We start from the raw sequence: 12429 nt of genomic DNA, 5'->3' as shown, positions 1-12429 counted from the left end.
CTGTCTTTAAGATGAATTAACGAGTCTCTGGAAAATGGTGGGCTAAAAATCGAATGAAGAAGTAACATACATGGGACTTTTAGGAATTACCTCTAGGAGAGCAAGTGCTGATGCATTATGTCTTTGACACAGGTCTTAGTTTGGTTACACTGGGAACCAAGATGCTGCACAGTTGCTGTTTGTAGAACTTTTCAGATGACGTAGTTCAGTGTATTAAGTTCATAATGGTTTTAATGTATTTTTAAAGACAGTAGCAATATATTTTGGTAAGGCTGCACCTAGCTACTGACCCAAAAGCATATATCCAGAATAAAACTTTGTTGGTCTTAAAAAGTGCCATTGGACTCAATCTTTGTTCTGTTGCTTCAGTCCAATATGGCTACCTATCTGAATCTATTTTAAAATGAAGGAGATAAAATATTTATATAAAATAGTAGTCCTGCATTCTAACCAGAACACAATATCTTAGTGGCTCATACAGATGCTGAATTAAAGCATGCTTAGAAAAAGAACACTTTTCCTTTTCAGGTAAGCAAGAAAGAAAAACTAGACCATCCTCGAACAGTCACACTCACCCCAACAGAGAAGACTCATTTCAGAGTCATCTCCAGTGCTGACACAGGTGAAGATGACATTTTGGTGAACAGTTCAGTTTGCATGGTACTGAAGCCCGAACCAAGGACTCATCCTCTCCTTAAGGAGCTAGATATAAGAGACAGACTTGCTTCTACAGCGGCAGAACGTGCTTTGGAAATTCTTCAAGACTCATCTGCATTGGATACTGATATTCTTCCCAGTCCATTAGTAGAGTCACCATTGGAAACTAAACAGTTGGCAAAACTTGACTCTCCATCAAAGAAGAAAGGTATTAATCTTCAAAAGGCTTCTTTTAACACATTTTTGTTTTTCCCTATAGTTTGCAAATATTTAACCAGTTTTCCAAGGAAAAACATGTTTGTAACTGCTCATTTAGAAAAGTACAAGCAGGGGATCCGCATGAATTTGAAGAGGTTATTCCCTACCCCACTATTTCTTCTTTCCCTTTCTTGAAATCCCCCATAACTTCTCTTTTCCTGCTACTTTGTCTCCCTCATGCTTACCAGCCAACTGAGCTTTATCTGATCCCCTGTGCTTTCCCTCCCTCCCTCCCTCCCTCCCTCCCTCTTCCTGACAGCCCCTCTCCTTGCCAGCCACAGCTAGGCCAGGCAAGCGGTGCAGTAGGAGGCCTGCAAGGACTTTTTTGAGACATCTCACTTGACCTCACTTTGCTTCTCTGCTTCCCACCCACCCACCCACCCACCAAGAATTGTAAGCTCAGTCGACCTTTGAGTATTTTAACATTTAAAGCATCTTTTAATTTTATCAACTGCAGTGGAGACAGTAAAACTATATTGGCTAGATAGTTGTTCATATTCAGAATGGCTCTCTTCAGTTTTCAGTCACATATTAATATGTTAGCTTAAATTGCATGAGAGAGACTCAAAGGTACTTCCAGCGCAACATATAAAAACGACCTTGCAGAATTCAGTAATTATTTTGCTGGTTCATCTTTTTTAACCTGATAAGTGTTCTTCATTAGAACATTAACATGGAACTTCCATTTCTGTTCTGTTCATATGGCATTTTAAAATGTAATATATTCAACAGTTGTTCTAAATGAACACATTTTCCAGGGACACATAAGAGAAGCCAGCACCAAGGGCCTGATGACATATACTTGGATGACTTGAAGGCTTTGGAACCTGAAGTTGCGGCTCTCTATTTTCCCAAGAGGTACTTCTAATGTGGCAGACCATGCTGAGCATTTCACAGTGATGTATTGTTCTTTAAGGCTTCAATTCTAAGTGCACTTTCCATAGAGTAAGCACCATTGAATAATGTAGTCCTGTTTAGGATTTTTATTTTAATGAGGAAAGGTTGTCAAAAAGTATAATTTTGCCTGAGTTTAACCCAACTTGAGTTAAGATGTGATTTTGTTAAAATTGTATCTCTAGAAGTGATTAAATACTTCCTTCTAAAGGAATGCTTAAGAGGTTGGAAGCATTTTGGTATAAGAAAAAATACATTAAAGTGGAGAGCTTACAAAATAGGACAAAAAAGTACGAACATGGAAAATATGAAGAGAAAGCACTGAGTCATTACACTAAAATGGAACCACTTTTTGACGGTTGGTTGACGGTTGAGGACAAACAAAAGAAATATTGCAGTGTCAAGGAATTTTTGATCTAGGAGCTCTTACAGAAACACTCATGTTTCAAAAAGAATGGAAAGAGTTAAGGCTCTTACACTGAGCTTGCACATATTGTAAGTAGTACGAAATATGCACATTCTTGCTCATGAGGTTACATGTCAAAATTAATGACATACAAAATTAACTACATGGAATAACATCAGAAGGAAGAAATGTGAAATAAACACACGTCTCAAGATAAATCATACTATTTGCAGTTCACGTTAAACGGAAAAAAAATAAAGTGGATCTGTATAACGAATTGTGTACAAAAAAAGGGAGTTGGATCTGACCAATCATTTCCATTTACTCACAAGGTGGGAATACTTGCCAATACCCCCTTTCTACATCAGAGGTCTTAACTCTCCCCCATGCTGCTCCTGAGGGAGGTTGTCACTCATTTATTAAACCCTACATGTGGTTCCCCAAGAGGGGTGTTTTGATGGAAATCTTTCTGCCATGGAGACTTTTTGGTAGGATCCATCACAGGATGTATTAAAATTTCATTTTTACTTACATAGTATGCAAATTGGAACAAGAATCCTGATGTACAATTTCCAAACCTTTTTTTGGAATATTAATGAATTTGTGAAAGCTTTAAGGGTCTTTTTGTTCCTAAATAATCCAGCATATTTTGTCTGTCTTCTGAATTACAGCTCCGTTTCAACTTTCTGGATTTTTTTCTGTTGTCTCACACTCTTTCATTCCCATGTTAGGCCTTCTTTAATGTCTGAGAACAAACCCTTAAAAATAAGCTGGTATTTAAAAAAAAGCAACAACACCCTGCTATTATTTCATTCCTCACCTAAATAAGTAAGCCATGCTGTTTCTGCAGGCTCAAGTAATAGAGAATATAAAATGGCTGCTATAATGTTTTCATCTTAACTCCTCTTTAGTCTCTCTCTCCCCCCAGAAGTTTATAGTGTCAACCAGAAAGCATTTTCTTTTAGTCATCTGAAGCAGAAGTGCTTGTTTGGTCCTCCTCCAACTCTTTCCTTTGTGGTTTTTGAAAAGAGCCCTGTTTGGTGGTATTACAATTAGAAACAGACAGTAGGAAAGAAGAATCAACAAAGAAGCAAACCTCTCTTGATCATGCAAAAAAAAAAAACCCTCCCTTTTGCAGACCAGCTTGGCTATGTTTTCAACTCCCTCTGGCTAACTAGACAGAAATAATGGAAGGAGGATAGTGAAATCCCTCTGATGCTGCTTCTCTAACTGCCTGCAGCTTCTCTTCGTCACTAATGTACTGAGTGTGCTCAAGGCTGTATAGAGGATGACACTGCACTTTGATTGTTTTGCACATGTAAAACAAAGGGAAAGATAATCTGTATAACCAGTTCGGATAGTTTTTCACTGCCTTTATTTAAGTGATGAATGAACTCCCATTGGATTGATCCGGACTAGAGTTTGGCAAATTAAATTATTTTCTAAAAACATATAAAACAGCATGGCTTTTTACAAGATCAGTTCTAGAAATCCAACTTTGCTTCTGGTAACATTACTGGAGGTAAGCTGCCAGGGCATACTTCTTTACCCTGACTCCCCGGGGAGCATTATGATATCAACCAGGGTCTGATCTTTTTTTAAAAAAATCCATGGCATATATTAAGTCCAATGATATCTCTTCAGTTTGTGCCAGAAGCTTGGTTTTACAAATGGCCACACTGCTGCTCGTTCATAGCTCATCAAGCCTCGCTGGTTGCCATAGTGACTTAGTTCAGACATCAGACACTGTTGAAAGCAAATCTAAGGCCCCCGGGCAAAACTGTTTTTCCCAAAGAGTTTTTGTATGTGTGCTTCTGAAATGCACCAAAAATAAAAATTGTGCTACACAGAAGGACTGAAAGAAGGCTGTATGACTTGGGGAGGGAAAGGAGAACAATATAAGATTATGCCAAACCTTGTATCCCTCACCCTCCGTGATCTTCCATTCCAAATTTTAATGCGAGGGAAATTCTTGTTAGATTGTTATGGCTTTAGAGAGAATGTGACATGCCTTCCGTATAGAGTTCCTTCTGTGGTTCCTTAGTTTCCTTCATGCAATACATTGTTCATGAGTAAAATTTAGTTCTACAAGAACTACTGGCAGTCACCAGCTTGCATCTACCTGCTTGATATGACTGCTGCAGGGATGCACCTCCCATGCACCAAGGAGGACATGTAAGTGCTGCTGAGTGGAACATGCATTGTTTTGTAGCACATTACCACAATTGTCTAATTACACCCTATAATGGCATGTGAAAACTTTATCCATATTGAGTCCATACCAGATGACAACATTCATACAGTCTCTTCAACATGCACTGCTAAGGCTTTCACTTAGTGAAGGCAGAACATTTTTGTGGTGGGAAGCCCTTATTACGGTGCTGAGATGTTATCCAGCTTCATGGAAGATGGCCATAATATACAACAGAAGTTCATAGATTTGGAAGCAATACAGCTCTCATTTCCATCATGTCTTGCTTGGCAGCTAGGAAGCCCAAAGGAGATGATAGTGAACTAGATGAATCTCTTACCCAGTCAAGCAAGGCAGTTCTGACATCTGAGAGACCATCATGACCTGGTGTTTCTTGAAAGCAGAATTCCAAAGCTATACTAGAGTTTCTAATAATCCCTCCACCAAGGTGTTCCTGGCTCGTTCTTACTAGACAGGCTTTAAAATAATTGGTTGTGTATTTGAAAATCACTTTCTTTTCCTTCAGTGACTCTGATCCTGGTTCCAGACAGTGGGTGGAATCTGATACTCTCTCTGGGTCACAGTCCCCACAATCTGTGGGAAGTGCAGCGGCTGACAGCGGCACAGAGTGTATGTCTGATTCTGCTATGGACTTGCCTGATGTCACTCTCTCTCTTTGTGGAGGTCTTAGCGAAAACGGAGAGATATCGAAAGGTTTGTAGGAATTGGTTTAATTCTTAGTGTAGTTACGAAAGCCCATATTATAAATAGCTTTGAGAGAATTGACTATTGTGGCTCAGAGTGCAGCATCAAAACTCTTTCGAAAGCCATCCTGTAGAGCTATCTAAAAATAGACCATTGGTTCTCTTCCTGAAGGCATTTTCCGGTTGAAATACAGCTGATTGTCTTCATGTGAGTGACAGGCTGCCTTGAATGGTGAGATTGGCAAACTGTCTTCTTAGAACAAATTATTATGCTGTTGGCTTTACAGCGATGGGAGACTTTAGAAAAGGATAGTGAAGGTTTGTTTCAAAAGTTGTATTTCAACAAGTTGTTGCTAAACAGATGTATATGTAGGGCACTCAAGCAATTAAGAGGCAAGTGGCTTTTTAATACTGTTGGACGTATTAACATTACCATTTAATTAACGTTTTAATCACTGTTGCAACAGAATGTTCCACTAGACTTTCAGGATTAATTCTGTTGAGTTGAGCACTCAGAAGAATGTTTACGTAACTGTGTTGTGATATTGTGGTAGTATAATAGGGACAACAGCTGCATCCAGTAGCACAGTCTCATTTTTGATCGCAAATAAACTTCACCTTTTATTCCAATTATAAGTGTGTTTTTGAATGAATTTGCATGTTTGACTTCTCCTGAGCTTCTTATACATTACATCAATGTCTGTTGTTACATCATGTAATAAAATGGGATTGTGGACAGGTTTACAGGGATGCCACCAAAAGTAACTTCTCTGTGGCAAGTGATTCCTAACTCAGCTTATCAAAACATCCACATTGTTGAATCTCCAGACCTAAGGCTTCTGCTAGTTCGGATGTGCTGAGTCACAGCCAGATGGTACTTCAATACGCCAAGGAAGGAAAATGAATACACTCTTCCTTTGAACATTACAGAAGTGCAAAAACAGGAAGTGGTGCCATTTTCCAACATTGATTAAAAGATAACTCTTTTTGCTGATGAAAGTAAAAGCCCCAAGAACTCTGACCATTTTCCAAAACTTGATTGTATTTGTCAATTGCAAGAGTAGGTTTTGAACATTTTGAACTATATAGTAAACTGCATTTTCTGTTTTCTAAAGTTGCTTTGCTTTTTCTCACTTGCTTTATATACGGTTGCATAGTTTTTGAGCTAGAGTTAAGTGTCTCTGCAGTTCATAAGAGTAGCATCTAAACTAGGATCATTTAATGAAGAAGCACCCTCTTGCAAAAAGATAATAACTTATATAATTTCTACATAAGGAACTACATTGAGGTGGTGTTTTAAAGGAGAAAACTGTTTTAATAACTGATAAAATGTCCTTGCATTGCAGAAAAATTCATGGAGCATATTATTACTTACCATGAATTTGCTGAAAACCCAGGACTTATAGACAATCCTAATCTGGTAATAAGGATATACAATAGGTAATATTCCATGTATTTTCTATTAAATATTGGTTTTCCTATATTTTACTATAAATTTGACCAGTTAATATGCATTGTAGCAGTTGTTTTGTTTTATTTCACCCTTTTAAAAGTAGTTCATAAATGTGAACAAAACTTAGCGAATATTTCCTTATTAGCTAACATCATAACAAATGTATAGCATACTATTTGAGCTGCGATGGAAGAATAAGGTTCAAGAAATAAGTATCATTTTCTGTTTCCTCTGATCTGTTGCATCATGGCTATTAATGTTTTAATGAATATTTTGCAATCGATCCATAATGTATTTTGTATAACAGGTACTATAACTGGGCATTGGCTGCTCCCATGATTCTCAGCCTGCAGGTGTTCCAGAAGAGTTTGCCACAGGTAATTCAGTGAATTGGATGGGGACAAATGAATATGCCAAAATATGTGAGCCCAGAATATCATTTTAGGGAGGGGAAGGGTTTTGCTTCCTGTTTGTCCCACAGTCCTCAAAGTGTTGCCATGGGGGAGGGGGGATAAAAAGCTGGCATAGAGCTAGGGCAGGATGCTTACAGGAGATCATGTCTTCAGATGCCTCTTTGCCGTTGGAGAGACTTGGAGGCATCTTATCTATGTAATTGTGAGGGGAAAAGCATGACCAGGTAGGCTAATAGCAATATGTGTGCAATTAGTATGCTGTTTCTATGCTGGCATATACCTCTCTACCTAAATTATGTACCTCTAGTTTAAGCATCTCTAAGGAGTGAAAGATATACATGCATACATTATATTATTGCCCTGGCCTGGATATCTCAAGCTAGCCCCATCTTATAAGATTTTACAACATAGGCAGGCAATAACAAACTACCTCTATTCATTTCTTGCCTTGAAACCCCATGATAGAGGTGATGTTGTGGCCCTTTCCACCACCACCATACAGGGCCTTATGGCATATACCAATGACATTTTTATTATTTTAGGCTACAGTTGAATCTTGGATTAAAGATAAAATGCCAAAAAAGTCTGGAAGATGGTGGTTCTGGCGTAAAAAAGACAACTTAGTTAAACAGGTAAAGGTGATTCATGGGTTGATCGTACTTTGTTGTAATTTTGATTAGTGCTTTTTTCATGCCTATCAGGGCACTTGGCAGTACATGCTCTTATTTGAGACAAATATCATATCCTAAATTTCCCAATATTAATTTCTGAATTGTTCAGCAATGTGAGAAGTTGTTAATATGGAGCATTGTTTGGTAGGCTAATACCACATTAACAGCTTATAAATGTTAAATGAGACGAATAAAATAACTTTATCCTGAATTTGACTGATGATATGAAATCTTCGTATCATCAACTGAATTTGGAATGAGAATATTTCAAGACTTCGTATAGTCACAACTGAGTGGATTGCACATTGTCTTTCAGTTCAGGTGGCAGTGAAGATGGGTGATGTGTTGATGTTTTCACATGTTTTTTCATCTATTAGCTTCCCGAGACAAAGGAAGGGAAATCAGAAACTCCAAAAAGTGACCTATCAGCTACTATGAAGGAACAAGTTGACAACCGGTACGTTTCATTCAATTGAGGTTATACTTTTGAGTGAATGCCAGACCTTTGAAAAAAAAGGAATTTGCTGCTAGATAGCACTTCTTTAATGATACATTTGATCAGGACTTGGAATACTAAATCTGTTCATTTTGCTGTTTCCAAAAATATTAGAATAATTGAAGAAGCATTAAAACCAGAAAATGTTGGAAGAGCACAACTTTTGCCCCCCTTTAATGATGGTTAGAATGTAGAATACCTGAGTATTTCTTTAAATTGGCTCTGAATAGCCTGATACATCTTATTACTGTTTTTATATCCTGTTAGGCCTACCGATGATTCTTCTAGTGATGAAGGATCACAGGAACTGAAACAATCCTTGAAAACAGATTCCATTTCAGTTGAACATCCAAGCCATGGAAATTCTACCTCATATAAGAAGTCACTACGATTGTCTTCTGATCAAATTGTAAGTATAGACATCCTGATGCTTTTAAATAGTCCTAAATTTAATATAACAGACCTTTCCGAGAGAACAGTTGGAAAAGTAAAGGTCCATGTGCCATTTTTTTCTGAAGAATTATCCTGGTAAATTGTTAATCCCTCTGGGATCTTGTCTATCCTTGCAACTTCTAGAAAAATCTTCCTTCACTGGAATGCTTCTCCCCCTTATTTATTATCATTATATTTTAGTTCAGTGCTATTTATGTGTATTATAGGAACAACAGCACATATTAATGTTGCTGATAATCATGATTATGTGGTAGAATGTGCTATCAAGTCACAGCTGGTGGCTACGTAGGGTTTTCAAGGCAAGAAACTGACCGAGGTGGTCTGCCATTGCCTGCCTCTGTGTAGCACCCCCGTACTTTTCTGGTGGTCTCCCATCCAAGTACTAATCAGGAGTGACCCTGCTTAGCTTCTAAAGTCAGGCTGGCCTTATAGGAAATGTCAATTAAAAAAAAAAGCATGCTATATTGGAAATAATAAAATCCAGTAGCACCTTTAACACCAACAAAGATTCATTCGGGGTGTGAGCTTTTGAGTGCTTGCACACTTCCTCAGACTATATGGGATAATAGTTCTGGCACTACAGTGCAACTTGTGGACTGCGTTTCCATCAGAACTTTATCTCCATTTTTGTACTGATTACAAATAAATACAGAAATATCAAATAGGTATTTTAAAAGGTCTTGTCAATAGAAGTGATTTTTTTTCTAAGTGTCCTTTTGTGGGAATTGTTTCCTGCATCTTAGAATGATTATCATTTGGCTGATTAGATCCTTCTTTGTTCAAGAACAATAAAGGCTTAAAAAAAAACCAGCCTTCAGCTCAAAAAAGATTAATGTCTGTGTAGTTCCCAGGCTCTTTAGAATTTTGGTCCTTTGCTTGCACATTTTAAATTGTCTGGTAGTCTTTACAGATTGGAAAAGCTAAATTAAAGGATCAAGCTATAAACAGCAGCTTTTATTTATTTGGATTTTTTTTTATTTGGTTTTTAGCTTCAAAGAAGGAGATCTTATAATATACAAAATGGTAAAGCTTTCCTAGACTTCATTCAGATAGGCACTTCAATTCTTTTATCTTTATTAACTTACTTTGATTGATGTGAATCTTATATCACCCTACCTCAATCCAACAAATTCATTTGATGAAATAGGTTTCTTTGCTTTGTTTCTATTCCAGAGATAAACTGTGGTTTTTCAGTTAGCCTTGAGGGGGCAGATGTTGACATGATTCTAAGAGTTTATGCTGTAAAGTGGATCCACTCTATCTCAGTACATGATTTTGATGGCAACCTTGTGCAGATTGGTATTTTGGCTTAACTGGATTGTAGAAAGAGGAAGAATTCTTTGTCTATAATAAAATAATAGTTTTAGTTACTGGAATGTAAAAACTTTTGTAAAAGAAACACGGCATTCCTTTTTTGTTAACTTGAATTGTTCTCTTTGATTTTAAAGGCAAAACTGAAGCTTAGAGGTGGCCCAAATGACGTTGTGTTCAGCATTACAACGCAGTATCAGGGGACTTGCCGTTGTGCAGGAACGATATACCTATGGAACTGGAATGACAAAGTCATCATTTCTGATATTGATGGGACAATAACGAAGTAAGCTACACTGCTGTGCTGCCATCTGTTTCTGTTCCATAAGGCTGAGAAGTTTGTAACTGAGAGAATTCCTGGATTCATGAGCAATTTTGTTTCATTTCTGCATGCTCTTTTCTGTCCCCCCACTTCTCTCCAAATCTTTGCTGGAATCTAATGTAATGGGTTAGAGTATGTCAACGGCTAACTTATTACTGAATCACAGAAACTAGTGGGTAGGCAGTGCTGGGTCTTTTTATAGCTGCTTTGATTAATGCTTCCATCTGTGCCTCTTGTTCTAATGATTGTGCCTGGTTTAGGTCTGATGCTTTAGGACAGATTCTGCCACAACTCGGTAAAGACTGGACACATCAGGGTATTGCAAAACTGTACCATTCTATTAACGAGTGAGTATCTTGCCTGTAATAGTGTTATGGGACATAGAAATAATTTATTATACTGATTTTGCTAATGATTAATCATCAGTACTTTGGCTTTGCAGAACTTTGGTATATTTAACTGGAAAAAATCTCCTGAATTTATCATATTTTACACTTCAACTGTATCAGTCTGTACTTTATTTAGAAACTATATTTTAATTAAGAATATAACCGGAACTTGAAGTATGTTGGTTAAATATTCAACATGCAGAGTCCCCTTGGTACTTGGTTTCGCAATACAAGCTGTACACTCTGATATGCACCAGGAGGACTTATAATACAGAAACTCAGGTCAACCAGGTTTACCCCATAAGGGAAACTTCCTGTTTTTGATGTGGAACACATCTTCTGGTGTGTCCCCTGAAACGGAAATGGCTATGGATGTGATGCCTGTAGTCCCATGCCAGGGAGCACACCAGAAGAGGAAGGGAGGCCAAGGGAGCGGCTGTGCCGCTGCCACCCATATTCTGAGGCCAGCCCTGCACTCAGGAGAGTGGGACTGGCCTCGGAAGATGAGCAAAGGTGGCAGTGGCAGAGCAGTGAGGCCCAGTGATCAGCCGTGCTCAGTTCTTTGCTGCAGCCACCACCACCTGTCTTCCCAGGCCAGTCCTGCCCTCAGGAGAGCAGGACTTGGCCTCATAAGATGGGCAACCGAGGCAGCAGCAGAAGAGCAGTGAGGCCCAGCACTGAGCCCCACTCAGTGCTATGAAGAAGTATAAAAGTCTTGGTTTGTTTCAGAACTTTGTTCATTGAGGGTTTTGTTTTTTTAAAAATCTGTGATGTCCTTAATACTGCAAACTTCTGCAAGAGTCTGCTTCTATGAGAATTAAATGTTGGGAGGGGGAAATTAAACCTTGCAACTTTATAAAGATTCAGATGTACTATATCTAACCACAAAAAGTATTAGAGTGGCATGATTTTCTCTTCTAGTTTGTGTGCTTAATTTTAAAGGCCCTTACCAATATTGCAAAATTTTCACAAGAAACATGCTTTGGTGCAGATGAGATGGGGAAATACAATAGCAATTTTTAATTATTGCACATGGCCCTTAAACGTAGAAGGCTGTACCATTCTAGGTATCTTAAAGACAAAATAAAAATCTCCTTATGGTCTTTTAAGAACATTTTAAAATGACTTTGCACAAATGGATGCTTACAAATAATTGTAAATTACAAAGTTGTATGTGAGTTTCTGGCCAAGACCTTCATTAACACATTCTTCTCAAATCAGCTGTTTTGTAGGCTAAAGTTTGGGTAGAGCTGGCTCATCTTTGCAAGTGCAGGAGGATTGCCACCCCTGAGTGGGACCTTTTAGTGTTACAAGAATTTACCTTGTTAAATCTTCTTAATCTAAAATATCAGTGAAGTGCATTTTGTTCCTTAGGAATGGCTACAAATTTCTATATTGTTCTGCTCGTGCCATTGGAATGGCAGATATGACAAGAGGGTACTTGCACTGGGTCAATGACAAAGGAACAATCCTGCCCAGAGGGCCTTTGATGTTGTCTCCTAGCAGTTTGTTCTCTGCTTTTCATAGGTATGTAAACAAAAGGCATCATTAATATCTTTAGAGTAGTGGGTTGTGACTTCAGGAACAGAATATCTGCACTGGTCATTTCTAGTAGCTTTGGTTTCATCATGGTATGATAGTCTGTCATGCTCTTCATTAAATTGTGACCTCTAAATATTTCATTTAAATTACCACTGAAAAGGATTGTGCTGAATAGGAACAGCAGTGGTTATAACACAGATCCTTTTTCACTTGTGGGTCAGTAAAAGTGGAAGTAGCCATAGTGACTGAAGGGAAACCTCCACATTCAA

The 12429-nt window shown here is 38.1% G+C and overlaps 2 protein-coding genes across 3 annotated transcripts in view; one reads left to right on the top strand and one right to left on the bottom strand.

The window, feature by feature from the left end:
* Positions 1-12429, bottom strand: part of EMILIN2 (elastin microfibril interfacer 2) — a 53388-nt gene that overhangs the window by 4166 nt on the left and 36793 nt on the right. The gene's annotated exons all lie outside the window — the stretch shown is intronic.
* LPIN2 (lipin 2) overlaps positions 1-12429 on the top strand; it is a 35957-nt gene that overhangs the window by 18410 nt on the left and 5118 nt on the right. Inside the window, exons 7-17 of the mRNA XM_077352672.1 lie at positions 529-865; positions 1674-1773; positions 4933-5120; positions 6457-6550; positions 6871-6940; positions 7519-7608; positions 8025-8104; positions 8411-8552; positions 10045-10193; positions 10490-10576; positions 11993-12145. Of these exons, the coding sequence (XP_077208787.1) occupies positions 529-865; positions 1674-1773; positions 4933-5120; positions 6457-6550; positions 6871-6940; positions 7519-7608; positions 8025-8104; positions 8411-8552; positions 10045-10193; positions 10490-10576; positions 11993-12145 (1490 nt within the window). The remainder of the gene's footprint in view (positions 1-528; positions 866-1673; positions 1774-4932; positions 5121-6456; positions 6551-6870; positions 6941-7518; positions 7609-8024; positions 8105-8410; positions 8553-10044; positions 10194-10489; positions 10577-11992; positions 12146-12429) is intronic.

The sequence above is a fragment of the Paroedura picta genome, chromosome 9 (genome assembly GCF_049243985.1).
Source record: "Paroedura picta isolate Pp20150507F chromosome 9, Ppicta_v3.0, whole genome shotgun sequence".
Classification (NCBI taxonomy): Eukaryota; Metazoa; Chordata; class Lepidosauria; order Squamata; family Gekkonidae; genus Paroedura; species Paroedura picta.
The sequence above is the reverse complement of the archived record's forward strand: the minus strand, read 5'-3'. Positions and strand labels throughout refer to the sequence as shown.